Below are 27,614 nucleotides of genomic sequence, written 5' to 3'. Positions count from 1 at the left end.
TCTTGAGGAAGCAGATACCTGGGCCAGACTTCCCAATGAGTCACTCTTCAACTTTTCAAGGTCCTTTGTTCCAGAGATCTTTATCTCCAAGCCACAGCTCACCCTAGGACAGTTTAGGGGCCCATCTCAAGCTACCTGGTTTGATAAAAGAACATTGAACCTGGGAGTTAGAACTCTAGCTCTAACACTAACCAGCTGGTGATTTTGGTAAAATGATTGAACCTTTATGCTTCTCAGTTTCCTCACCGTAAAAAAAGGAATTTGGTTACTTCATTTATAAGCTACTCTCTTGATGGAAAAAAATCTACCATTTGTATCTGAAACTGAAGGTATCTTTCTTCTCAACAAACAATTCCCCTTTCTATGTATACCATTTATTTGTCATGCAACTATTCTTCTAGCCTCTGAAGCTAAAAATCTTAGTGTTTATTTTTGTTTTTTTTGGGTTTTTTTTTTTTTAATACTTTTTTTTTTTTTAAAGATGGGCTTTTGCCATGTTGTCCAGGCTGGCCTTGAACTCCTGAGCTCAGGCAATCCACCCACCTTGGCCTCCCAAAGTGACATGAGCCACTGCGCCCAGCCTGTATTTATTTTTGTTATATGTTTCGTTTAACTCTTACAGCCAACTGTCTTCCAATCCAGCAGTTCTTCCTTCACAGTTGATGTGGTAGTAGAATGTATATGACTGAGGAGAATGGGTTTTGGAGTCTGAAAGTCTGAAAATGGAACTCTTATCTGAGAGAGACTGGGTGGGTGGGGAGAGATAATATACCTTTTTTTTTTTTTTCCGAGATGGAGTCTTGCTCTGTTGCCCAGGCTGGAGTGCAATGGCATTATCTTGGCTTACTGCAACCTCTGCCTCCCAGGTTCAAGCAATTCTCCTGTCTCAGCCTCCCAAGTAGCTGGGATTATAGGTGCCTGCCAGCAAGCCTGGCTAATTATTTGTATTTTTAGTAAAGATGGGGTTTCTCCATGTTGGCCAGGCTAGTCCCAAACTCCTGACCTCAGATGATCTGCCTGCCTCGGCCTCCCAAAGTGCTGGGATTACAGGTGTGAGCCACTGCGCCTGGCCCCAATACCACACCTTTAATGCAAGCCCATAAAAGCCAGATACTTATTTATGATAGAGAGTATTTCAGGTGGGCCCAGGATAACTTAAGTTTCCCTGAAAGCAGGAATGATTATCTCTGATACTCGCCACTCTGGGAAGATACTCGCCGCTATTCTCTTACTGAAAAATAATTTGTATGGGTTTGCAGCTAGGTAGTTTAGGGATTTTTCTACCTGGTATTCTATGTTGGCTAAAAATGGTAGTTTTATTCATTTTTCATTACTTGTAGTTAAAAGAAAATGGACTTTGGACTCAAACAATATGAGTTTGAATCCCAGCTCTGCTACTTTATAGCTAAGTGATCTTTGTAAAGTTAATATGTCTGAATCTCAATTTTGTCATCATAAATATAAGATAATAAAGCCAATCCTGTAGAGTGGTTGTGAGGATTGAGATATATGCTTTGCATAAAGTAGGTGTCTTAAAATGTTCGTTTCCTTCCAATAGTCAGATTTCTAACTTTAGCTTTGAATTTGTAGTTTCCTGTTGTATATCACTTGGATTTCTCTTGCTGACATGTATATCTCAACATGTGTAAACCAACACTCATCGTTTTCCCTCTTCTTTCTAGATTTACTGTCTCTGTTAATGGAATCAACAGCCTTCTAATCATTCAGGTTTGATGATGCCAGCTTTGATTCTCTTTTACCCTAACTTAATTTTATTCTAAGAACTGTCAGTGTCTCTCTTCCCACTTTTCCATTTCCACCTACCCTAATTTAATGTAAGAATTTATACCTTGGACTGGGCGTGGTGGCTCACCCCTATAATCCCAGTACTTTGGGAGGCCGAGGTGGGATCATGAAGTCAGGAGTTTTAGACCAGCCTGGCCAACATGGTGAAACCCCATCTCTACTAAAAATACAAAAAAAAATTAGCTGGGCATGGTGATGCCTGTCTGTAATCCCAGCTACTTGGGAGGCTGAGGTAGGAGAATCACTTGAAACCAGAAGGCGGAGGTTGCAGTGAGCCAAGATCACACCACTGCACTCCAGCCTGGCGAAAGAGCAAAACTCCATCTCAAAAAAAAAAAAAAAAAGAATTTATACCTTGATTACCTCTCACTGAGTTTTAGGATCTTCCTGACTAGTAATTTAGACTCCAGCCTTTTTTTCTCTTAGCAAGTTGCACACCACTGCTGAATAATCTTTTAAAATATGATGTTTGTCATGTTACATGCCTTTTCAGAAACTTTTTTTTTCTTTTTCCACACCCAATTCTTGCAGATTTTTCAGAAACTTTCTGTGTTCCATCAGAGAGACTGTGATTAATCCACTACAGAGATCTTATCTTACAGGTGTGGATATTGAGGCTTAGAATTTTTTTTTTTTTGTTCTAAAAGCCATGCATATGCTAAGTAAATTAAGATTAGACCTCATCTCTGATCACTCACAGGTTACTTCTTCCTACTGTTAGAAGAGGGCCCAAACTCCTTAGCATGGTTTTCTTCCCAGTCAGGCCCCATTATGTCTTATCTTGTCTATCTTCAACTTCTCTTGCACCTAGAGTTTAACTCACTCCCCAAAGGTGCTAATGCTGTTCTCCTCCTTCCTGAGAAGTATTTTCGTCCTGCTGCCTCACTTTGTTGAAATTCTGCCCATTCCGTAAGTCCCAAGCCGTCTGATGTCTTTTCCTTTCCCTCTCACCAAGCCAGAAAATCAGGTCTTGTACTCCTAGATGATGTGTAGCCTCTAACCACATTCTGCCTTGTACTATAAATATTTGTGTATACGTCAGCAAGCCCAGTAGATTACGCACACCATTCAGGCAGGGACCTCTCCCTACATCTCATAGGAAGTAGTTATTCAATAACCTGGTACTAGAGTCTATCAAAAACCATGTATTGATTCTCTCCTTTATCTGTTTCATAGTACTAATCACGTTACTAAGAAATAATATTATGCTTATGTGAAGACAAGGGTGGTCAGGGTGTAGTCACCTTCTTCCCTGAGTATAAGAGGTGCCTCTCCTAGCTGTATGCCAAAATAGATGTTCTGACTCTCTTTAACTTTATGGCTGGGAGTAATCAAAACCACAGACTTAGACTTGGGAGTTACCTTTTTTTTCTTTATCATGCTCAGTCTATCAAATAATAAATCCTGTTCCTTTTTTATAAACTTTTTTTTTTTTTTTTTCTGAGACAGAGTCTCAGCACTATGTTGCTCAGGCTGGATTACAGTGGGATGATCTGAGCTCACTGCAATCTCTGCCTCCCGGGTTCAAGTAATTTTGCCACAGCCTCCCAAGTAGCTGGGATTATAGTGGTACACCACCACACCTGGCTAATTTTTGTATTTTTAGTAGAGACGGGGTTTCACCATGTTGACCAGGCTGTTCTTGAATACCTGACCTCAAGTAATCTGCTCATCTCAGCCTTCCAAAGTGCTGGGATTACAGGCATAAGCCACTGTGCCCAGCCTGCAAACATATCTTGTATATTTTTTTTCCTTTGATCCAGAATTGATCTTTATGGAAGAACTGGCAGCATTTATACCCACAGCTATGTTGGAAGTATATTTCTACCAAATAATATCTTAAAGCATTCATTAGCATTTCCTTAACTTGCCTTACAGAGTTTAAAAAGAAACTATGATAGTTTTACATAATTAAGTTTAGCTGAATTGTTTGTTGCTTCTGTGTCTTTTTCTTCTTAGAAAAGGGGCTGGCAATGTTTGGTGAATCTGCCAGTTACATACTGGAAACCAGATAGACAAATAGGTATCATATATTATTTGATACATTCCAATTTATTGCAAAGTGCATGTGTCCAGGAAGAAGAGAAAACATTAAAAACACTAAACAGTAACATTTATTGCTTAAGTTATTCTGCACCAGGGTCTTTTCTTCTTTATCTTATTTATTTCTTATAAGACTGATGCAAAGTAGGTGCCATTATTATGGATGAGAAATCCAAGTTTTAGGGAAACCTTTCATTAAGGGATGAGGCCAACATTCCCACTTAGACTTATCTGTCTCTAACCCAGAGCTCCTTACCATTAACAGGCATACTATGCCTTCCATCATGGGGATTAAAACATATTAACAAAACTAGTATTATTTTCAGACAAAGATTTTGTTGGAAGAACCAATATTGCATGTGGAACAGTAGTAGCATGGTCTTTTAGAATTGCCCATTGCTTATTCTGCATCACAGGACTTTTTTTTTTTTTTTTTTTTTTTTTTGAGAACATCTTGGTCTGGCACCTAGGCTGCAGTGCAGTGGTGCAATCATAGCTCATTGTAGCCACCAACTCCTGGTCTTAAGCAGTCCTCCTGCTTCAACCTCTGAAGTAGCTAGGACTACAGGTATGTGCCACTATGTCCAGCTAATTTAAAATTTTTTTTTTGTAGAGAACAAGAGTCTTGCTATGTTACCCAGGCTGGTTTCAAACTCCTGGCCTCAAGCTATCCTCCCAGAGTGCTGGGATTATAGGCTGTGAATTAGCAGTACTTTACACACATATATATATATTTTAGTTTTCAAGACTCCTGGATCAGAAACAAAGTGGTACTTTAGTCTGTATTTTTCACTCTTCAAATAAGGAAACTGTTGACTTACTTCTAATCTCACCTCTTCTGGACAAAGGTTGGAACTCCTTTCCTTTGGTAATTAGTGGGGTAAAATAACCAAACGATCCAGATTAATGGGTAGGGACAAGGTGATATCAAGGGTATGGCTTTATGTATTCATTGGCTGAAAGGGATGTTAGGAAAGAGGGTTTTTTCCTGGACTTTAAATACTTTATACTTCCCCTTGTTAAAAGGCTTTAAAATGAGAATTATAACAAGAGTCAATGCTAATAAATATACGTAAAACACTCTTAATACTACTGTTAACATATCTAGTATTTTAAATATATTATCTCCTTAAGTCTATATCAAAACCTCCTGAAGATAGATATTATCCTTATTTTTTAGCTGAAGAAGGTGAAATGGAAAATATTACCTAATATGTTGAAGGTAACAAAGTTAGGATTTCCCTGAAGTCTGTCTTAAAGCCCTGCTCTTCCTATTATACTACCCTGCGTCCCCAGCTCTCTCTCCAGCACCAAGTGGCCAGTGCTGCAGAACTTGGGAAGAGAGAGCAGCCAAAAGAAACTTGGATGTAAGTAGAATCTAATTTGGACCTGGTTCTACCAAGATGCTGATTGTACCTCCCCTGGGATGTAATTCAGAAGAGGGGAACATTTCACTTCAAATGGGACTTTGGAACAGACTTAAGTTCAGGGAAAGGCCAATTGATGTTTGCACAGTGGGCTCAGTCATAAAATGGAACTGGAAGGGACCTTAAAGGTCATCTGGTATAGCCTTCTTTTATAGGAAACCACAGCCCAAAGATATTGGTGGAGGAGTGTGGTCTGCAAGTTTAGGGCTCTACCACACCGCTGCCAATCCTTGGACGCTGGAGAATCCTCTTCTGTGCCTAATGTTCTGACTTTCTTTAATGCATAGGTATTTCAGTGTCCGTAGACAAGATGGAATCAACTCCATTCAATAGACGGCAATGGACCTCACAATCATTGAGGGTAACGGCCAAAGAACTTTCTCTTGTCAACAAGAACAAGTCATCAGCTATTGTGGAAATATTCTCCAAGTAAGTGCTGATCCTGGTCCAAAAGGACCATCTGTCTTGACACACATTGCCACCTGTCAGGGAAATTGGTGAAGGAAGTACATGATGTAAAATGGCTTTATTGGGCTCCTTCTGGATTTTAAACACTTTATGAGGCACTGTGGAGAAGGAGGAGGAGGGTAATAATCAGAAGACACATTCTATGTCTTTGCATTTTTGTTTAGTTGGGGATGAAAAAGTTATAGACAAAAAATAATTATTTAAAAAAGATAATTATGAAATAATTATAAAGCAAAATATCAGCAAGTCTAAAATGAATAGGAGTGAGGACTAGATACAGAATAAGAGACAGAGAGAGCATCACAGACAGGAGCTCATCAGGAAGGCTTTCGGGTTGAGATGAGTTTTGAGGCAAGTTTTGATTTGGTTGAAGGAAGCGTTAAGTACGCTCTATACCTGCACTTTCCAATGTGGTAGCCGCTGTATAGGTGGCGATTTCAGTTTAAATTAATTAAAACTAAATAACACTTAAAATTCAGTTTTAAATGTTTACCAGCTACATTTATCACTTTACAAGTGCTCTGTAACTACTTGTTGCTGGTGACTCTCATATTGAACAGCACAACATTTCATCGTTGTGCAAAGTTCTGCTGAAAAGTGCAACCTACACAGGCACACTACATGTAACCCACTGGTTACTGGTTAGTAAATAAAGCTTTATTAGATCACACCCAGCCAGGTGTGGTGGCTCACGCATGTAATCCCAGAACTTTGGGAGGCCGAGGTGGGTGGATCACTTGAGGTCAGGAGTTCAAGACCAGGCTGGCCAACATGGTGAAACCTTGTCTCTACACCATGCCACCGGACATGATAACACAGGCCTATAGTCCCAGCTACTCAGGAAGCTGAAGCAGGAGAATCACTTGAACCCAGGAGGCAGAGGTTGCAGTGAGCTGAAATCATACCACTGCACTCCAGCCTGGGTGACAGAGCGAGACTCCGTCTCAAAATAAAAATAAAACACACACACACACACACACACACACACACACACACACCCTGGCCAGGCACTGTGGCTCACACCTGTGATCCCAGCCTTTTGCAAGGCCGAGGTGGGTAGATCACTTGAGGTTAGGAGATCAAGACCAGCCTGGCCAACATAGTGAAACCCCGTCTCTACACCATGCCACTGGACATGGTAGTACATGCCTGTAGTCCCAGCTACTCAGGAGGTTGAGGTAGAGAATCACTCAAACCCAGGAGGCAGAGGTTGCAGTGAGCTGAAATCGCGCCGCTGCGCTCCAGCCTGGGTGACAGAGCGAGCTCTGTGTAAAACAAAAAAACAAAAAAAAGACTCTGTCTCAAAAAAAAAAAAAAACAGAACCCACACCCTGGCCAGGCGCCACCGGTGGCTCACGCCTGTGATCCCACTACTTTGGGAGGCCAAGGCGGGTGGATCACCTGAGGTCAAGAGTTCAAGACCAGCCTGGCCAACATGGTAAAACCCCATCTCTACTAAAAATACAAAAACTAGCTGGGTGTGGTAGTGGGAACCTGTAATCTGAGACATTCAGGAGGCTGAGGCAGGAGAATCACTTGAACCTGGGAGGCGGAGGTAGCAGTGAGCCAAGATCACACCACTACACTCCAGCCTTGGTGACACAGCAAGACTCTGTTCCTCTCCCTCCAAAAAAGAACACACCCATAATACACCCATGGCCATTTGTGTATTCACTATGGCTGCATTTGTCCTTTTAGCAGAGTCACATAGTTGCAGTAGAGACCATACCACCCTCAAAGTCTAAAATATTTTCCATCTGCCCCTTTAAGGAAAAGTTTGCTGACCCCTACTCTGAACCATGAGTTCTTTAATATGAGGGCCACTTTCCTGCTTATTTTATGTCCCCAATGTGCAGTACAGTGACTGGAATATAGTAGGCACTCAACAAATGCTCTAGGAATGATATATGTAAATAGTATACCAGAGATGGTAAACACATCAGCTTCACTCAACTAGAGATGCCATTGTGGGGAGGAGACTAGGGCAGGTGGTAGGATTGCCTCACTAGCAGAGTTTGTTAATAGGAAGCTGCTGCCCATTTATGAGAAGAAAGATGGTAAAGATTTGAAGAAAGGGATTCTGGGAGGTGTATCTAGGATTCGGGGAATACCAATAGGAGGTTTCTGTATCTATGATGTCACTTTTTCTTCAGTAACAAACTCATCAAGCACCTGCTGTATGGGAAATACAGCCCTTCCAAAGAGTAGAGGTGGGGTGAGACTGCAGAGCCCTTTTACCTTCTACATTATATGTTTTATATTGCTCTAATTTTATGTCAAACATTTTTTTTTTTTTAAAGATAGGGTTTCACCATGATGGCTAGCCTAGTCTTGAACTCCTGACCTCAGATGATCCACCCACCCCGGCCTCCCAAAGTGCTAGGATTACAGGCATGAGCCACCGCACCCGGCCTTATTTGTTTATTTATTTATTTTTTGAGACAGAGTCTTGTCCTGTCAGCCAGGCTGGAATGCAGTGATGCGATCTTGGCTCACTGCAGCCTCTACCTCCCAGGTTCAAGCGATTCTCCTGCTTTAGCCTCCCGAATAGCTAGGATTGCAGGCAGGCACCACCACACCTGGCTAATTTTTGTATTTTTAATAGAGACGGGGTTTCACCATGTTGGCCAGGCTGGTCTTGAACTCCTGACCTCAGGTGATCCACCCACCTCAGCCTTCCAGAGTGCTAGAATTATAGGCATGAGCCACCGTGCCTGGCAAACATGTATTATTTTTATCAAGAAAAGAAAATAGACTAGGTGCAGTGGTTCATGCCTGTAATCCCATCACTTTGGAAGGCTGAAGTGGGAGGATCACCTGAGCCTGGGAGTTCGAGGATACAGTGAGCCATGATCATGCAACTATACTCCAGCCGGGGTGATAAGAGTGAGACCCTGTCTCCCTTCTTTCCCCTGCCAAAAAAGAGAAGAAACTCAATAAAGATAGTTCATTAAAAAGAGACAGAAAGGCCAGGTGCAGTGGCTCACACCTGTAATCCAAGCACTTTGGGAGGCCAAGGCAGGCAGATCACCTGAGGTCAGGAGTTTGAGACCAGCCTGACCAACATGGTGAAACCCTATCTCTACTAAAAATACCAAAATTAGCCGGTTGTGGTGGCACACCCCTGTAATCCTAGCACTTTGGGAGGTCGAGGCAGGAGAATCACATGAACCCTGGGGGCGGAAGTTGCAGTGACCCAAGATCATGCCACTACACTCCAGCCTGAGCAACAGAGTGAGACTCCATCTCAAAAAAAAAAAAAAAGAGAGAGAGAGAGAAAACTAGAAAGCTATTAAGACTTAATCCCTGACCTCAAGGAATTTAACAATAGAGTTTAGATCCCCAAACTTTCCTGATCTTAAGAATCACCTGGGGTACTTCTTAATAATATGGTGTTCCAGTTACTTATTGCTGTGTTAAAAAAAAAAAGAAAGAAAGAAAAAGAAAAAGTCTCCTAGCTGGGCACAGGAACTCATGCCTGTAGACCTAGCTACTTGGGAGGCTGAGGCCAGAGGATTGCTTGAGGTCAGGAGTTTGAGGCTATAGTGTACTGTGATTGCCTGTGAATAGTCACTTCATTGCAGCCTGGGCAACATATCTCTGAAAACAAACTCCAAAATTTAGTGGCTTTAAATAATGACAGCATTTATTTTGCTTGTGAATCTCCAGTTTGGGCAGGATCTCTGCTGTACTCAGCATCAGCCAGGGTGGCCCAAAGGCTGGGGGCCATAATCATCAGAAGCCTGGCTCATTCACAAGTCAGGCGGTTGATGCTGTCATCTGAGATCTCAGCTGGGGCCAGGGTAGAAACACCTACACATGGTCATTCCATGTGGTTGTTTGGCTTGGTGGCTCAGTTCCCAGGGCAAGCATCCAGAGATGGAGGGAAGGAGGGAACAAAAGAGGGAGTTCAAAGTTGTGTTGCCTTTTATTACCTAGCCTCGGAAGTCATACAGTATCACTTTTGCCACATTCACTTCATTAGAAGTGAGTCACTAAAGCTGACTCATTTTGGGGAGGGCAATTTGACTCCACCTTCTGATAGAAGAAATGTCAGAAGTTTTTGGACATTTTAAACTTTTTAAAATAAAATATATATATATATTGAGACAGGGTTTCACTCTGTTGCCGAGGCTGGAGTACAGTGATGTGACCATGGCTCACTGCAGCCTCAAACTCCTGATCTCAAGTGATCCTCCCGTCTCAGCCTTCCAAGTAGCTGGGACTACAGGCATGCACCACTGTACCCAGCCTGGACATGTTTTAAAACCATCCTATATTCTGATTTGATCTGTGTGGGATAGAGTCCAGGAAATTATGTTTTAACAAGTATCCTAGGTAATTTTTATCTTCAGGGAAGTTTAAGAAGCACTGGTAGTGGAAGAGATGGACTTGTGAAGTCAAAGCAGTGAACTTGAACATGAAGCAGAATGAGTCAAGTCTAAGATAGGAGACTGAAGCAAAAGATTATGGGAGCTGAACATGAATAAAGGGAATAGGAAAGCAAGCAGTCTGGCATGGAGAAATAGAGAACAGAGAAGGAACTGGTGTCGTTCTTTTAGGGCCAGATGGAAGACCTCAAATGCTCTGTTAAGGTTAGGATTTAGTAAGAAAACCAGTGAACGCAATTGGTTTTCATGTGGGGAGAGTGACATGATCAGACTTGTATTTTAGAAAGATGTTTCTGGCAACAGTGTAAAAGCTATATTAGAAAGGTGAGAGATTGGTAACATGGAGACAATTTCTGAGGCTCTCTTGGGAATCCAAGTGAAAGCTGTTGGGGTCAAGGGAGAACAGGAATAGAGAGAAAAGGAAGGATATCAGACTGTGTTGAGATGTGATTAATGGGACTTGGAAACTCCCTGTTCTACAGAGAAATTTCTCCACATTCTTACCCTTTGCACCCTCCTTAGCCCCACCTGTCTTTAATTAAACTTGGCTTTCCCTTGACATACATCCTGTGTTTGAGCAGTGGCTGCCTGCTCTTTCTGCACATGCTTCCCTGAAATATTTTGGGGCCAGGAGTCCGGGTTGCTACTCTCCTGTATCTCCAATACTGTTTTCCATTCATTGTTTCTTATGCCTGCTTCTGAAGTTCTAGATGTGTGCTTTCAGGCTCACATCTAACTAGATCACACTCTTATCCTCCCCTTTATTGCAGTGGTGTGCCAACCTCCAGGGGATGCTGGCTTCCAGCATCATTTTCTTTTCAGTGTTTCTCATTGGGGGTGCTATAGCATTTGGGGGTGGGGCAGATCTTCTCTGTGCAGGATATTCATCATCATGCCCTCCTCTAAATGCACCCATGACATTGTTTTTTTCCACCTTTTTTTTTTTTTTTTTTTTTTTTTAAGACAGGGTTTCACCATGTTGGCCAGGCTGGTCTTGAACTGCTGACCTCAGGTGATCTGCCCGCCTCGGCCTCCCAAAGTGCTGAGATTACAGGCATGAGCCACCGCGCATGGCCAGCACCTGTGACATTGTGACAACCAAAAAAAAAAAAAAAAAGGGATAGGGGAGATAACAAGATTCTCACACATGTCTAAATGTCCCCCCGGGCCACTGGTATCCTCATTGAAGAATCACTGGGTCCACATCAGTGATCTGTCTGATACTTTGGACTCATAATTTCTTCTCTCTCTCTCTCTCTGATACTTTGGACTCATAATTTCTTCTCTCTGTCTCTTTCTCTCTCTGTTTTGAGACAGGTCTCGGGACTCCATGTTTGGGTCCCCTTCCACAAACACTCCCTTCGTAGAAGTCATCTTTCTCTCTCCTGGATTTCCCCTTTGGAGTCCCCTTCCACTCTCTCTTGTGGAAACCTGTCTTCTCCTCCAAAACTTCATCTCTCTCTATTCCCTTCCACTCAGGGTGGAAGCTGCTTTCCTCTCCTGGATTCCATCTTTCTGGATTCTCTCACTCAGCGTGAGGGGTAGCTCTTTCCTTCTCTCTCCTTCTCCTGTTTCTCTCTCTCTCTAAATAAATCACTTTCTACAAGAAAAAAAAAAAAGAAAGAAAAGAAAGAGACAGGTCTCACTCTGTCATCCAGGCTAGAGTGCAGTGGTGTTATTATGGTTCACTGCAGACTTGACCTCCTAGGCTCAAGCAGTCCTCCTGCCTCAACCTCCCAAGTAGCTGGGGCCGCAGGCATGCACCACCATTCCCATCTAGTTTTTTATTTTTTGTAAAGACAGCATCTCACTATGTTGCCCAGGCTGGTCTCGAACTCCTGGACTCAAGTGATCCTCCCACCTCAGCCTCTCAAACTGCTGGGATTACAGGTGTGAACCACTGCGCCCAACCTGGACTCAGAATTTCTTGATCTTCCCAGTTTCTGCAACTTGCATGTTGTCTCCCATGCGTCTGCCTCCAGTCTCAGCCTATTGTCACCCAGAATCCTTCTCTGAAACGGTGCATTTGGACAGCCTACTGTTTGATTGGAGCCTCCTGTTTTCCCCTTGTTTGACTCCTATTTCCAGTGACCCTGTCCTTTGACCTTACCAGGACACCCAGACCTGGATGTCAGTCCTCTTCCTGGCTTCACTTTCTTCCTTGCCCAACTTAGTCACTTCAGTGAGGCTCTTACCTCTTCCCAAGTGCCTTTCTCACTGCCGTATTCTGTGATTGTCCAGCCTAGCCAGTTCTCATTAGGATTTGGGTCTTGATAGTAGCACTAAGGGAGTTAAGAAGTTGGAAAAGTCTTCATCTTTAGGACCTTCTTAATCTTGCCGAGAGAGAGTACAGACGGATCTCACAGGTCCTTCTCATGGTATGCTGGGTTCACTGTCTTTTCTCTATGAAGGCTGAAAGGGCAAATGGTAGTTACACAAAACTGTCAATCCCGAACCTGTTAATTAGAATCAGTATGCCAGGCACCATGCTAGATCCTTGATAGAAATACATGCTATTTTGGCCGGGCACGGTGGCTCACACCAGCCAGCACTTTGGGAGGCGGAGGTAGGTGGATCATTTGAGGTCAGGAGTTCAAGACCAGCCTGACCAGCATGGTGAAACCCCGTCTCTACTGAAAATACAAAAAAAATTAGCTGGGTGGTGGCGGCGCGTGCCTATAATTCCAGCTACTCAGGAGGCTGAGACAGGAGAATTGCTGGAACCTGGGAAGTGGAAGTTGTGGTGAGCCGAGATCGCATCACTGTGCTCCAGCCTAGGGGACAGAGTGAGACTTCATCTCAGAAAAAAAAAAAGAAAGAAAAAAAAAAAGAAAAAGAAATATATACTATTTCGAATCCTAACAAAAACTGTATGATGAAGGGGCTTTACTCCTCTTGTATAGTTGAGAAAACTGAGGCAAAGGAAGTAACCCACTCAAGTTAATGTTTGAGTTTGTTCCTGTCAAATATTTTTCTTCTGATGTGATTAACATATGGAACTGGTTTGGAAAGATGAATAGAGTTATTTGGTAGGCTGGGAGAATGCTGGAGACATTCCAGAGGAAGGGGAGCAACAGGAGGTAAAGGCATCGAAGTAGGACAGGTGGTGGTGTGTACTGAAGGGAGTGAAAACCAGGGAATCAGCCTGGATTTCTGTTCTAGATTGTACACTCAGTGGAAACATATTGCTAATATTACTTAAGGTTTTTAAGATTCACTCACTGTAGCTTCTCAAAGATGACTGTAGGACTATTTTCCAAGATCAAATGAGATCAGGCGCATTCAGGGTGGTATAGAGTGCAGGACTATTCCACAAAGCATATACTAATTTCTATTTCCAACACGGAGTGGCTTTATATTATGGGGTTTGAAAATAGTAAGTCCTATTCAAGCCTAGCTAAAAACAGTAGGAAAACTTAGGAGGTTTCTGATCTGAGATTAATATGAAAGAGGTGTTTGAAGGAAGCTTAATCTAACTGATGTTTGTGGATAAGTCAGCTTTGCTTTCTAATTGTTAACAGTGCATTTTGTGTTTATATGTGTAGACGAATACTTTTTCTAGCATGAGAGCTTGTGTCTCATGCTCCTTTATAGCTGCAGACTTACTTCTCTGACTAAGCCTCTATAACAATTATTACATTTAAGGTAAGAAGTTCCTATCAATAGGTCCATTTGACTAGCTAGCTTTGGTTTCACTCACCATTGACTTCAGCATAATATGATCCTTCATTTGATAGCAGTTGACTCTCTGGGTGAAATTCGTTTGACTCATATATTTTTGGAATTAAAGAGAATCTAGCCTGATAGTTTGTAAACTATCTTAATTGTGGTCTTCAGAGGAATCTCAGGGGCCAGTTCTCCAACAATTGGAACACTCTAAGGGCTAAGCCAGGCTAAGATCCCAGGCCCAGCCCTTTAGATTTTCCATTCCAGCAGTCCTGCTTTGGTCTCTTTTAAAGGTTAGGTTCTACATAAGACAGCATTTGAAGAGAGGGTTCTGCAGCTAGCAGAGCTTCAAACCACAGATCTGGCTAGCATTTGCCCCACTCCTGTGACAGATTAGGAACTTGAGGTCTAGCAATTATGATCGAAGGTCACACACCAAAATGGTAGAATTGATGAACCCAGCGTGAAGATCCCTAACCTAGCCCCCTACCAGAGTGCCTCTGTTATCACAGCTTCTCCTATTTTTGTTATAACTTTACCCATTCCTAGTTCTGGGAAAGAGGAAGAGGCCACGTAGAGAGGATCACTTGAGCCCAGAAGCTCAAGACTGCAGTGAACTATGATTACGCCACTGCCTTCCAGCCTGGGTGACAGAGTGAGAAACTATATTCAAAAAACAAAAGAAAGCGTTCATATTTAGTTTTCTATGACTATACTTCCTTCATTAAGAAAAAAATTGACCTTCAAGTCAGCCTAGTTAACTTCCTTTTCTTTCACTCCTCTGTAACATTTTAGTGGTGAAATTGTTCCAGAAGAAAATACATTGCCTAAACCTTGGGAGTTTCCATTTTCCCTTTTTGGCTCAGCATTCCTTTTGCTCTATTTGAGGTCATGCAAGCAAGTGTCATGGCTCAGGAACTCTGTTTTCTGGCCTCAGAAAAATTTGAGACACTGTTATTACTCCCCAGATAATTTTAGCGTCCTCCATCAGCTGCCTGCCTCACAGCTGAGCATTAATGAGCAGTTGCAAGATTAAATTCCTTATGTGAAGAAAAGGAGACGGGACCACAGAAATTTAAAAAAAAATCTGGGAAGGAAAGAGGGACAAGATTTTAATTACAGAAATGTTATTGCAAGTGTTTTATTTTCTCAAATTTGGATCTTCAAAATGGTGCCCCCATTTTGTGTCCTTCACATTTTGATATAAAGAATGCTAGTTGCATTTTTCTCTGGCCTCTGAGAAAAGTCTGAGGCCTGAACACTGAATTCAGAAATATTGAGCCTCAGCCTTGTGGCAATCTAACAGTACAAAATGTAAAAGTACCAAGGATCTAACTTGGAAGAAAGTGGTGGTATAGAGCCTTTCTCTCTGTTATCTGCTATTTAGAAGAAACTTCATTACAAATAAAAGGTGGGGATATTTGAGTGGGGGTTTGAGAACAGGATTGAAGACAGCGTTTGGTGTATACATCTGTTCTTACAGATGCCTCCATGCTAAAAGGACAGGGCCAAAGATGAGAACTATCTTGAAGGTTTTTTTTTTTTAATCTATGTTTCTGTTAGACACTAAAGGGAAGGGAAACTCTGAGCTTATTTACTCAACTAACCACAGTATAAACCTGTCTGCCAATTGGTTCTAGTTTTTATATATTATATTACTGCTGTAATATACTGTAGATGATTATCCAAGGAGTGTGGAAATGCAAGTTCAAGGCCAGTTCTAAGTTCATTTTTATAATAGCTACAATCCACTGTGTCCCTGAATTCTCACTTTTAGGGAATTTCTTAGACAGATATATTAGCACAAGTGGGAAAAACATATGTATAAGGACTTTCACCAAAGCGTTATTTGCAATGGTGAAAAACTAGAGCTGGGCGCGGTGGCTCACACCGGTAATCCCAGCACTTTGGGAGGCCGAGGCAGGTGGATCGTGAGGTTAGGAGTTTAAGACCAGCCTGGCCAACACAGTGAAATGCCACCTTTACGTAAAAATACAAAAATTAGCTGGGTGTGGTAGCGTGCGCCTGTAATCTCAGCTACTCAGGAGGCTGAGGCAGGAGAATCACTTGAACCTAGGAGGCGGAGGTTGCGGTGAGCCGAGATCACGCCACTGCACTCCAACCTGGGCAACAGAGTTAGACACTATCTCAGAAGAGAAAAACTGGAAACAATCCAAATGCCCATTAAAGGAATAGGAGTGAATTAATTATGAAACAGGATTGCCAAGATTACCGAACACTTCTATGTTGCCAAATCAAGGGGATGTTTCTTGGCCTTTATCTTAGGTGAACCCTCACCGCTTTTTCCTTCCCACATTTTTGCTTCTCTTGGCTTCTCTGGCAGTCTCCTCATTTTCCTCCTCCCTCTCTGTCTCTTCCTTCAGTCTCTCTTATCATCTGTTCTGACTGCTGAAATGTTAGAGTCTCCGGGACTGAGTTCTGGGCATTGTCTCACACTACACACTGTTTGCAGATGTCATCTACTCCTGTGGCTTTAATACCATCCATGGGCAGATAAGTCTTAAATGTGTACAACTAGTCCAGAGCTTTCTTCTGAGCTCTGGACACATGCATCTAATCACTGCTGCTACCAATTGGATGTTTTAGTTAACATGGCTAACACTGAACTCTTGATCTTCCCTATTTCCAAATTTGTTCCTCCTTCACAATTCCCCATCCCAGGAAGCATTGCTTCTATTGACTCAGCTGCCAGAAACCTAGGAATCATTCTCTCTTCCCTGTCTCATTACCAACCTACTGATTCTTCCTTGAAATATATCTCAAATCTATTCACTTTTCTTTCTCTCCAGCACCATTCTCTCTCTGCAGCCCAGACAGCATTATCTGTCATTAACGCCACCTCCATTCTCAGCCCCCTCCAGTCCATGCTCCACACTCCAGAGCACTCTTTTAAAAACATGAATCAGTGACCATCCTAGCATTAAATTCAAAGTCCTCTACATGACCTGCGTGGCCCACTCCTGCTTCCCAACCTCATCTCCTGCCCTTTCCCCTCTCGAGCTTCTGCAACACTAGAGTTCTTTGTATGCTCTGTACACAGGAGACACTTTCTTGCCTTAAAGCCTTTGCACATGGTGTTTTTCTGTTCCTGGAATGCTTTCCCCTCTTCTTTTTGTCTGGCTAACTTCATCTGGTCAAACTCCATGTCTCAGCCTACAGGTCATTTTTTCAGTGAGGCTCTCCTTTTTAAAAATTTTTATTTTATTTTATTTTGAGATAGAGTCTCACTCTGTTGCCCAGGCTGGAGTGCAGTGGTGCCATCATGGCTCACTGCAGCCTCAAATTCCTGGGCTCAGGTGATCCTCTCACCTCAGCCTCCTGTGTAGTTGAGACTACAGGCACATGCCACCAGGCCCTGCTAATTTGTTTTGTATTTTTTTTTTTTTTTTTTTTTTTGTAGAGATGGGGTCTCACCATGTTACTCAGGCTGGTCTCAAACTGCTGGGCTCAAGCAATCTGCCTGCCTTGACCTCCCAAAGTGCTGGGATGACAGGCTTGAGCCATCATATCCATCCATTTGTTTTTAACTGACTAATAATTTTACATATTTAGGGGGTTCAATGTGATTTTTGTTTGTTTTTTGAGACAGAGTCTCACTCTATCATACAGGCTGGAGTGCAGTGGTGCTATCTTGGCTCACTGTAACTTCTACTTCCCAGGTTCAAGCGATACTCCCACTCCAGCCTCCCGAGTAGCTGGGATTACAGGTGCACACCAACATGCCTGGCTAATTTTTTTTTGAGACAGAGTCTCACTCTGTCGCCCAGGCTGGAGTGCAGTGGTGTGATCCCGGCTCACTGCAACCTCCACCTCCTGGGTTCAACTGATTCTCCTGCCTCAGCCTCCTGAGTGGCTAGGATTACAGGCGCCCATCACCATGCCTGGCTAATTTTTGTATTTGTATTTTTATTTTATTTTATTTTATTTATTTATTTATTTTTATTTTTTAAAGACGGGGTCTCGCTATGTTGCCCAGGCTGGAGTGCAGTGGCTATTCACAGGCGCGATCCCACTACTGATCAGCACGGGAGTTTTGACCTGCTCCATTTCCGACCTGGGCCGGTTCACTCCTCCTTAGGCAACCTGGTGGTTCCCCGCTCCCGGGAGGTCACCATATTGATGCCGAACTTAGTGCGGACACCCGATCGGCATAGCGTACTGCAGCCCAGAACTCCTGGGCGATCCTCCCACCTTAGCCTCCCGAGTAGCTGGGACTACAGGCACGCGCCACCGCACCCAGCTAATTTTTGTATTTTTAGTAGAGACAGCATTTCACTGTGTTGGCCAGGCTAGTCTCAAACCCCTGACCTCAGGTGATCTCCTCACCTCAGCCTCCCAAAGTGCTGGGATTACAGGTGTGAGCCACCGTGCCTGGCCAATTTTTGTGTTTTTAATAGAGGCAGGATTTCTTCATGCTGCTCAGACCAGTCTTGAACTCCTGGCTTCAAGTGACCCATTCGCCTCAGCCTCCCAAAGTGCTGGGATTACAAGCATGAACAACCACACCTGGCCAATGTGATGTTTTAATACATGAATACATTGTGGAATGATCAAATCAGGCTAATAAATATAAGTGAGGCTTTCCTTGATTTCCTCTTCCTTTCTCAATTTTGTTCCTTTGTTATTTAATAAATACCCTGGGTATTTTTTTCCAAAGGACTTACCACTGTGTACCTGTGTGTATGTATATGTATATTTGTGTGCTTCTGTTTCTAGTGTCTAAACTGTAAGCATCTGAGAGCAGGTATTATGTCTGTTTTGGTTATATCTTTCACTACTTTTTCTCTAGTGTTTGGAACACCAATAAGTATTAGTAGACACCAATAAGTATTTCTTGAATGAGAATGTCAGCTGCTCTGAATTTCTCTCTGAAATGGAGAAAGGGAGAAGCAGAATAGTATGTATCACATTATCTCATTTTTGTTACTTTAAAACTCAAATATGAGTTCCAAATGTTTTCTCCCACTCCATGGGAACTTTTTACTTTGTTGATAGTGTTCCTTTTCATGAGACAGAGTCTCCCTCTGTTGCCCAGGCTGGAGTGCGGTGGTGCAGTCTCTGCTCACTGCAACCTCTGCCTCCCAGGTTCAAGCAATTCTTCTGCCTCAGCCTCCTCATTAGCTGAAATTACAGGCACACCACCACACCCAGCTGATTTTTGTCTTTTTAGTAGAGACGGGGTTTCACAATGTTGGCCAGGCTGGTCTTGATCTCCTGACCTCAAGTGATCCACCTGCCTTGGCCTTTCAAAGTGCTAGGATTACAGTCATGAGCCACTGTGCCTGGCCTGTTGATAGTATTCTTTGATGCACAAAAGTTTGTTTTGTTTTGTTTTTGAGATGGAATCTCACTCTTGTCGCCCAAGCTGGAGTACAGTGGTGCAATCTCAGCTCACTGCAACCTCTGCCTCCCGGGTTCAAATGGTTTTCCTGCCTCAGCCTCCCGAGTAGCTGGGATTACAGCTGCACACCACCATGCCTGGCTAATTTTTGTATTTTTAGTAGAGAAGGGATTTCGCCATGTTGGCCGGCTGGTCTCGAACTGCTGACCTCATGTGATCCACCCATCTCAGCTTCCCAAAGTGCTGGGATTACAGGCATGAGCCATTGCACTTGTTCTCACAAAAGTTTTTAATTTTGTTGAAGTCCAGTTTATTTTTTCTTTTGTGCCTGTTCTTTTGGTGTCGTATCCCAATAAGTCATTACCAAATCTTGTAATGATGAGATGATCAAAAGATAATAAAAAATTAAAATAAGATAAAAAATAAGAAAAGAATAAAAAATTAAGAAAAAGGACAAAAATAAAATTTCAAAAATCATTGCCAAATCTAATGTCGTGAGACTTTTCCCCTATGTTTCAATGAAGAGTTTTATAGTTTTAGCTCTTATAGTTAGGTCTTTGATCCATTTGACTTAATTTTTGTTTATGGTATAAGGTAGTGGAACAATTTCATTTTTTTGCATGTGGCTATCCAGTTTTTTCAACACCATTTGTTGAAAAGATTGTCCTTTCCCCACTGGAGGATCTTGGCACTCTTGTCAAAAAATTATTTGACCATACATGTAAGGTTTATTTCTGGGCTGTGTGTTCTGCTCCATTGGTCTATATGTCTGTCTTTATGCCAGTACCATACTGTTTTGTTTTAATTGTGGTAAAATACACAGTATATAACATAAAATTTACCATTTTAACCACTATTTTTTTTTTTGAGACCAAGTCTCACTCTCTTGCCCAAGCTGGAGCTCAGTGGTGTGATCTCAGCTCACTGCAACCTCTGCTTCCCGTGTTCAAGAGATTCTCTCCTTCAGCCTCCCAAGTAGTTGGGACTACAGGCGTGAGCCACCATGCCTGGCTAATCTTTGTATTTCTGTAGAGACAGGGTTTTGCCATGTTGGCCAGGCTGATCTTGAACTCCTGACCTCAGGAGATCCTGCTGCCTCGGCCTTCCAAAGTGCTGGGATTACAGGCATGAGCCACCACACCCAGCCGTGAACTGTATGTTTATATCTGCCTTTTTATTTATTTAGTTGTCATTTTACTGTTGATTAGTAGTTCTTTATATTCTAGGGAAATTAATTTTTTGTCTGTAATATAAGTTGCAAATATATTTTTAGCTTGTCAATTGAATTATGGCAGTTCTAATTCCACTTTCTTCCTATTTATGGTCAATTAAATGCCAGAAATTTTTGGTAGTCCTTTACTCCTACCCAGTTAGAAAGTTCTGCTCAATTGCAGAGCAATATCTACATGGTGAATGAGATACTTTTTAATATCTGATTATTAAAATTAGACAGTGATAGGGTTGGGGGCTGGGCATGGTGGCTTACACTTGTAATCCCAGCACTTTGGGATGCCAAGGCTGGTGGATCACTTGAGGTCAGGAGTTTGAAACCAGTCTGGCAAACATGATGAAACCCATTTCTACTAAAAAACAAAAATTAACCAGGTATTGCAGTGCACACCTGTAATCCCAGCTACTCAGGTGGCTAAGGCAGGAGAATCACTCCAACCCAGGAGGCAGAAGTTGCAGTGAGCTGAGATTATGCCACTGTACTCCAGCCTGGGGGACAGAGCAAGACTCCTTCTCAGAAAAAAAAACAAAACAAAAAAACAATGATAGGATTGGAGGACACTTTATGTAATACTCTCTTGGCGGGGCATGGTGGCTTATGCATGTAATCTCAACACTTTGAGAGGCTGAGACAGGAGGATCACTTGAGCTCAGGAGTTTGAGACCTGCTTGGGCAACATAACAAGACCCTATATCTACTAAGAAAAATTTTTTTAAATGAGCCGGGTGTGGTGGTAGACGTCTTTAGTCCTGGCTGAGGTGGGAGGATAGCTTGAGTCCTGGAGGTCAAGGCTGCCTTTTTTTTTTTTTTTTTTTTTAAGACAGGGTCTCACTCTGTAGCTCAGGCCAGGTACAACGACGTGATCATAGCTTACTGCAGCCTCAACCTCCCAGGCTCAAGGAATCCTCCTATCTCAGCCTTCCCTGTAGCTGGGACTACAGGCATGCACCACACCTGGCTAATTTTTGTATTTTTTGTAGAGACAGGATTTTACCATGTTGCCCAGTCTGGTCTCAAACTCCTAGTTCAAATGATCAGCCCACCTCTGCCTCCCAAAGTGCTGGGATTACAGGCGTGAGCCAGTGCACCAGGCCTGAGGCTGCTTTGTTTCTTCTTCTCTTACCTCCTATTCCAAATGCCTTGTGAAGTCTGAAAATTCTACCTTTAGGCAGAGGGCAGTGCTCTTTGAACAGTGCCCTTTTCTAGGGGTGGGGCTAACTGGATTCTGCTAATGCAGGCACAAGGAGGGGCACATCATGGCAATTCTCCACGTAATGGTGCTGACTCCAATGCATGACTCAGAGGCCTGGAGGAAGCCAGGTTATGGTTGTTCTGGGGCCAGGCGTGGTGGCTCATGCCTGTAATCCCAGCACTTTGAGAGGCCAAGGCAGGCATATCTCTTAAGGCCAGGAGTTCGAGACTAGCCTGGTCAACATGGTGAAACCCTGTCTCTACTAAAAATACAAAAATTAGCCAGGAATGGTGGGGCATGCCTGTAACTTCAGCTACTCCAGAGGCTGAGGGATGAGTATGGCTTGAACCCAGGAAGCAGAGGTTGCAGTGAGCTGAGATCACTCCACTGCACTCCAGCCTGGGCAACAAAGCAAGACTCTGTCTCAAAAAAAAAAAAAAAAAAGTTGTTCTGGGTGGTCTGGAGATTTGTGCAGCTTGGACCTGCACAGATCTCCAGACCACTTAGTCATCAAATGGAGAAAACCTGATCATCCTTGAAAAGGACTTTAATTTTTTCTCAGAGATCTTCTGAATGAAGTAATAAAAATGATAAAATGATAAAAGTAATAAATAATTTTAAAATTATATATTATTTATGAAATCTAAGGTGTCATCAACTGTAGGCTGTGCCACTATTTTTGCATCTCTAAGAAAAAATGCTGATTAAACTGACCTGTGCTTATCACAAACTTTTCTCATATATTGCTCTTGTGCGTATGTAAAATAATTTTTCCTTAAATGCCAAATATAGTGTAATCTTTTAAAAGACATTTTTAAAGTGGCATTTAAAACATATAGTAATAGCCAAGTGCAGTGGCTTAAGCCTGTAATCCCAGCACTTTGGGAAGCTAAGGTGGACAGATCACGTGAGGTCAGGAGTTTTAGACCAGCCTGACCAACACGCTGAAACTCTGTCTTTAGTAAAAATACAAAAATTCACCAGGCATGGTGGCACGTGCCTGTAATCCCAGCTACTTGGGAGACTGAGGTAGGAGAATGCTTGAACCTGGGAGGCCGAGATTGCTGTGAGCCAAGATGGTGCCGTTGTACTCCAGCCTGGGCAACAAGAGTGAAACTCAGTCTCAAACAAAACAAAACGAAACCATGTAGTACCATCAAATACATTTAATTAAGTTAAAATGACAATATCAATAACTTATACTAAATTCAACATGTACAGGGAGTGTGACTACCTCTCAACTATTTGGCTGAGAACAATTGTAAGATTTCAGAGGCATAAACGTGGGAGGGGAAATGTACATGTTGGAATTAATGCATTGCTGTATAGACTTAACTAATTTCAAAGTGTTTTTACACATGTGATTACATTTAATCTTCCCAGCAATCCTGAAAGTAGATTGTAACCACTTTCTACATAAGAAAACTGAGACTTAGAGAGGTTAAGTCACTTGCCAGAGATCACAGTTAATAAGCAGCGAAACTGGGGCTTAAAGCCCAGATTTTCTGCTCTATCCAGTTGTTTCAGCATTTGACCTTAACCATGGGTATCTTGCTGTTGTATCAGAGCTGATGACTGGAATAGCTGCAGGAAGTGAGGTCTGCTTTGATTTACAGCTCCTTCTGATAGAGTTGATTAAAGGCAACTGCTGGCAGAAATAGGTATGCAGAACTGGTTTTCTTTTCTTTTTTCTTTTTCTTTTTTTTTTTTTCTGAGTCTTGCTCTGTTACCTGGGCTAGAGTACAGTGGCGTGATCTCGGTTTGCTGCAACCTCTGCCTCCCAGGTTCAAGTGATTCTCATGCCTCAGCCTCCTAGTAGCTGGGATTATAGGTGTGCACCACCATGCCTGACTGATTTTTGTATTTTTAGTAGAGATGGGGTTTCACCATGCTGGCCAGGCTGGTCTTGAACTCCTGACCTCAGGTGGTCCACCCGCCTCGTCTTCTCAAAGTGATGGGATTACAGGTGTGAGCCACCAGGCCCAGCCCCCCAGACACTTTAAATCTTTGAAAAAAAAAACAGTTCTGGGCCGGGTGAAGTGGCCCAGATCACTTAAGCTCAGGAATTTGAGACTGGCCCGGGCAACATGGTGAAACTCTGTCTGTACGAAAAATACAAAAAATTAGGCATGGTGATGTGCACGTGTGGTCCCAGCTACTCAGGAGGCTGAGGTAGAATCATTTGAACCCTGGAGGTGGAGGTTGCAGTGCCGCCAAGATCACACTACTGAACTTCAGCCTGGGTGACAGAGAGAAACCCCATCTCAAAAAAAAATAAAGAAAAAGAAAGTGGCCAGGGATGGTGGCTCACACCTGTAATCTCAACACTTTAGGAGGCTGAGGCATGAAGATCAGTTGAGCTCAGGAGTTTGAGACCTAACCTAAGCAACATGGCAAGACACCATCTCTATAAAAATAAAAAAAAATAAGCCAGGTGTGGTGGTGATGTGCACTTATAGTCCCGGCCACTCATAAGGCAGAGACAGGAGGTTCATTTGAACCTGGGAGGTCAAGGCTGTAGGAACCAAGATGAACCACGATTAACCATGGTTGTACCACTGTATTCTAGTCTGAGCAACAGAGTGAGACCCTATCTCAAAAGAAAACAAAAAAAGGCTGGGCAGTGGCTCACACCTGTAATGACCAGCCTGGCCAACATGGTAAAACCCAGTCTCTACTAAAAACACAAAAATTAGCCGGGCATAGTGGTGGGTGCCTGTAATCCCAGCTACCATGGAGGATCACTACCTGGAGAATCACTTGAACCCAGGAGGTAGAAGTTGTAGTGAGCTGAGATTGCACCACTGCACTGCAGCCTGGGTGACAGGGAGCCAAGGTGGGCGGATCACAAGATCAACAAGACCATCCTGGCCAACATGGTGAAACATTGTCTCTACTAAAAATACAGAAAATTAGTCAGGCATGGTGGCACTGCCTGTAGTCCCAGCTACTGGGGAGGCTGAGGCAGAAGAATTGCTTGAACCCGGGAGGCAGAGGTTGCAGTGAACCAAGATTGCGCCAGTGCACTCCAGTCTGGCGAGAGAGCAAGACTCTTGTCTCAAAAAAAAAAATTGAAAGAGTAAAAATATAAGTTTAATTTGAGACATTCTTCCCTCCCCTCTTCTCTGAAGGTACCAGAAAGCAGCTGAAGAAACAAACATGGAGAAGAAGAGAAGTGTAAGTATTCAGAAATTCCAGGGCACGTGGCACTTCTTGAGCAGAGCAGTGTGGCCAAGCCACCTGCAGCCTCTGTGGGGCTTGGGTTCTGTGTCAGCTGAGCGGACATTTGTGCCAGCTGGTGTGATCTGTGAGCCATTTGCTCAGGACACCTTGGCTTAGTGCAGGGAATCTTATTTTTTCACTGTAGTTCTCCTTTTGAACCACTTTTTCTTTCCTGTGTTGGACAAGAGGCCAAGTGCTTTGCCTGAGGTTAGTAAAATGGCTTCTACTCAAATGAGAACACAGGGTTTCCTAGGCAGTCTTCCTCCAAATCACACAATCAGAACTTCTACATCTGTGCATTTAAATGGTAGTAGCTGTGCAGCTGTTGTCATCTTCTAGGTTTTTTGTTTAAAGCAAACTTCTTGGCGCAATCTAGTTAGCAAGTTTCCTAGCTGCAGATCTGTCAGAGACAAAAACCTCCAGAATAAACTCTCTGCTTTTACCCATTCTCTACTCTCCATGCTTGCTAACTTTCAGCTGGGCTAAAGCATACATGTCTTTTGAAATTTTACTTGATTTAATCTTGTGAGGAAAGAAACTCATATATTGGGCAATAATTCCTTAATTTGGATGGCATTACAAAAACATCCCCCTGGCAGTTTTCAGTACCTAACCTATTTAAATTAGTACATAACTTGTCCCTGTAAATTTGCTTATACTGACCAGGTAATTGGCTTAATTTTCCCGTAATTAAAAAATGAATCTCCTCTCGTGCATTGTAAGAAAAAACTACCATTACTTTACTCAACTGCTGGTTCCTTTTCTTCCTTTCCTCTTGCTTCTGCCTGTTTTTTACCCTACTTGCTTCTTCCTTCCTTCTTTCCTTTCACTCTCATCCATTTAACAAGTTTTCACCGAGCACCTACTACATGCCAAGCACTGTTTCAGGCTCTAAGAATACAGATTACCTCTCAGTCCTCGCGGAATTTACATTCTAGTGCAAAAGACAGACAACAAAGAAATTGCGTTAGTATGGCCGGGCGCGGTGGCTCATACCTGTAAGGCCGAGGCGGGTGGGTCACCTGAGGTCAGGAGTTGGAGACCAGCCTGGCCAACATGGTGAAACCCCGTTTCTACTAAAACTACAAAAATTAGCTGAGCATGGTGGTGCATGCTTGTAATCCCAGCTACTCTGGAGGCTGAGGCAGGAGAATCACTTGAAACCCGGGAGGCAAGTTGCAGTGGGTCGAGATTGCACCACTCTACTCCAGTCTGGGCGACAAAGTGAGACTCCATCTCAAAAAAAAAATGTGTTTTTAAAAGAAATTGTGTCAAGTCGGCCAGGCGCAGTGGCTCACGCCTATAATCCCAGCACTTTGGGAGGCTGAGGCGGGTGGATCACGAGGTCAAGAGATAGATACCATCCTGGTCAACATGGTGAAACCCCATCTCTACTAAAAATACAAAAATTAGCTGGGCATGGTGGCGCATGCCTGTAGTCCCAACTACTCAGGAGGCTGAGGCAGGAGAATTGCTTGAACCCAGGAGACAGAGGTTGCGGTGAGCCGAGATCCCGCCATTGCACTCCAGGCTGGGTAACAAGAGCAAAACTCCGTCTCAAAAAAAAAAAAGAAATTGTGTCACTAGTGATTAGTGCTGTGGAATAGTATAAGGCAGGTAAGGAGGACAGAGCCTAGGGTGGTGAAGGAAGGCCTGTGATGAGATGTTTGAGCAGAGATTTGAGGACTTGAGCCAGGGAGAAGAAAGAGTTAGGCAGAGGAACTGCATATGCGAATGTCATCAGGCAAGAACAGTCTTGGTGTATTTGAGGAATAGAAGAGAAAGGTCACTTGGTGTCATTGTAAAGACCTGGGCTTTAACTCGGAATGCAAGGAGGCCTTTGGAGAGGATTTATATGCAAAGGAGTGATGTGATCTGACTTAAATTTTTTTTTTTTTTTGAGACGGAGTCTTGTTCTGTTGCCAGGCTGGAGTGCAGTGGCACAATCTCGGCTCACTGCAACCTCTACCTCCTGGTTTCAAGCGATTCTTCCGCCTCAGCCTCCTGAGTAGTTGGGACCAGAGGCGCGTGCCACCACCACCACGCCTAGCTAATTTTTATATTTTTAGCAGAAACGGGGTTTCACCATGTTGGCCAGGATGGTCTCGATTTGACCTCATGATTTGCCCACCTTGGCCTCCCAAAGTGCTGGGATTACAGGCGTGAGCCACTGCGCCCGGCCTGACTTAAATTTTTTTTTTAAAAAGGAAGAGAAGGCTGTAATCACAGCACTTTAGGAGGCCAAGGTGGGAGCACCGCTTGAGACCATTAGTTCAAGACTAACCTGGGCAACCTAGCAGGACCCTATTTTTTTTTAATGTAAAAAATAGAAGGAAGAGAATATAGGGAATAATGGCAGAAGCATAATTAAGAGACAATTATAATGATTTAGGCCAAGTATAATATGATTTGGACTAGAGTAGTAGCAGTATAGGTATTGAGATATGGTCAGGATGTATGTTGAAGGTAGAGAGAAAGAAGAATCAATAATGGTGGAACTGGCCGTGCCAATGACTTGTGCCTATAATCCCAGAACTTTGGGAGGTCAAGGCAGAAGAATCACTTGTCGTCAGGAGTTCAAGATCAGCCTGGGCAATATAGCAGACCCCATCTCTGTTAAAAAAATAAATAAATAAAAGCAATATTTTTGGCCCAAACACAATTAAATTAAAATATCATTAATTGAGGCCAGGTGCGGTGGCTCATGCCTATAATCCCAGCACTTTGGGAGGCCGAGGCAGATGGATCACAAGGTCAAGAGATCAAGACCATCCTGGCTAGTATGGTGAAACTCCATCTCTACTAA

General features: G+C 43.0%; 1 protein-coding gene across 3 annotated transcripts in view; it reads left to right on the top strand.

Moving 5' to 3' along the window:
• Positions 1 to 27,614, top strand: part of LIMA1 (LIM domain and actin binding 1) — a 108,513-nt gene that overhangs the window by 28,784 nt on the left and 52,115 nt on the right. For 2 of the 3 annotated variants that reach the window (XM_012441372.3, XM_012441368.3), the window contains exons 2-3: positions 5,564 to 5,705; positions 24,718 to 24,763. In XM_012441372.3, coding sequence (XP_012296795.2) covers positions 5,587 to 5,705; positions 24,718 to 24,763 — 165 coding nt within the window. In that variant the 5' untranslated portion in view covers positions 5,564 to 5,586. Of the gene's footprint in view, positions 1 to 1,682; positions 1,729 to 5,563; positions 5,706 to 24,717; positions 24,764 to 27,614 lie in introns of all 3 variants that reach the window. The other variant, XM_012441369.3, reaches the window with a different exon arrangement.

Source organism: Aotus nancymaae, unplaced genomic scaffold (genome assembly GCF_030222135.1).
Source record: "Aotus nancymaae isolate 86718 unplaced genomic scaffold, 86718_ANA_hifiasm-v0.15.2.pri h1tg000016l, whole genome shotgun sequence".
In the NCBI taxonomy this organism is placed as follows: domain Eukaryota; kingdom Metazoa; phylum Chordata; class Mammalia; order Primates; family Aotidae; genus Aotus; species Aotus nancymaae.
The sequence above is the reverse complement of the archived record's forward strand: the minus strand, read 5'-3'. Positions and strand labels throughout refer to the sequence as shown.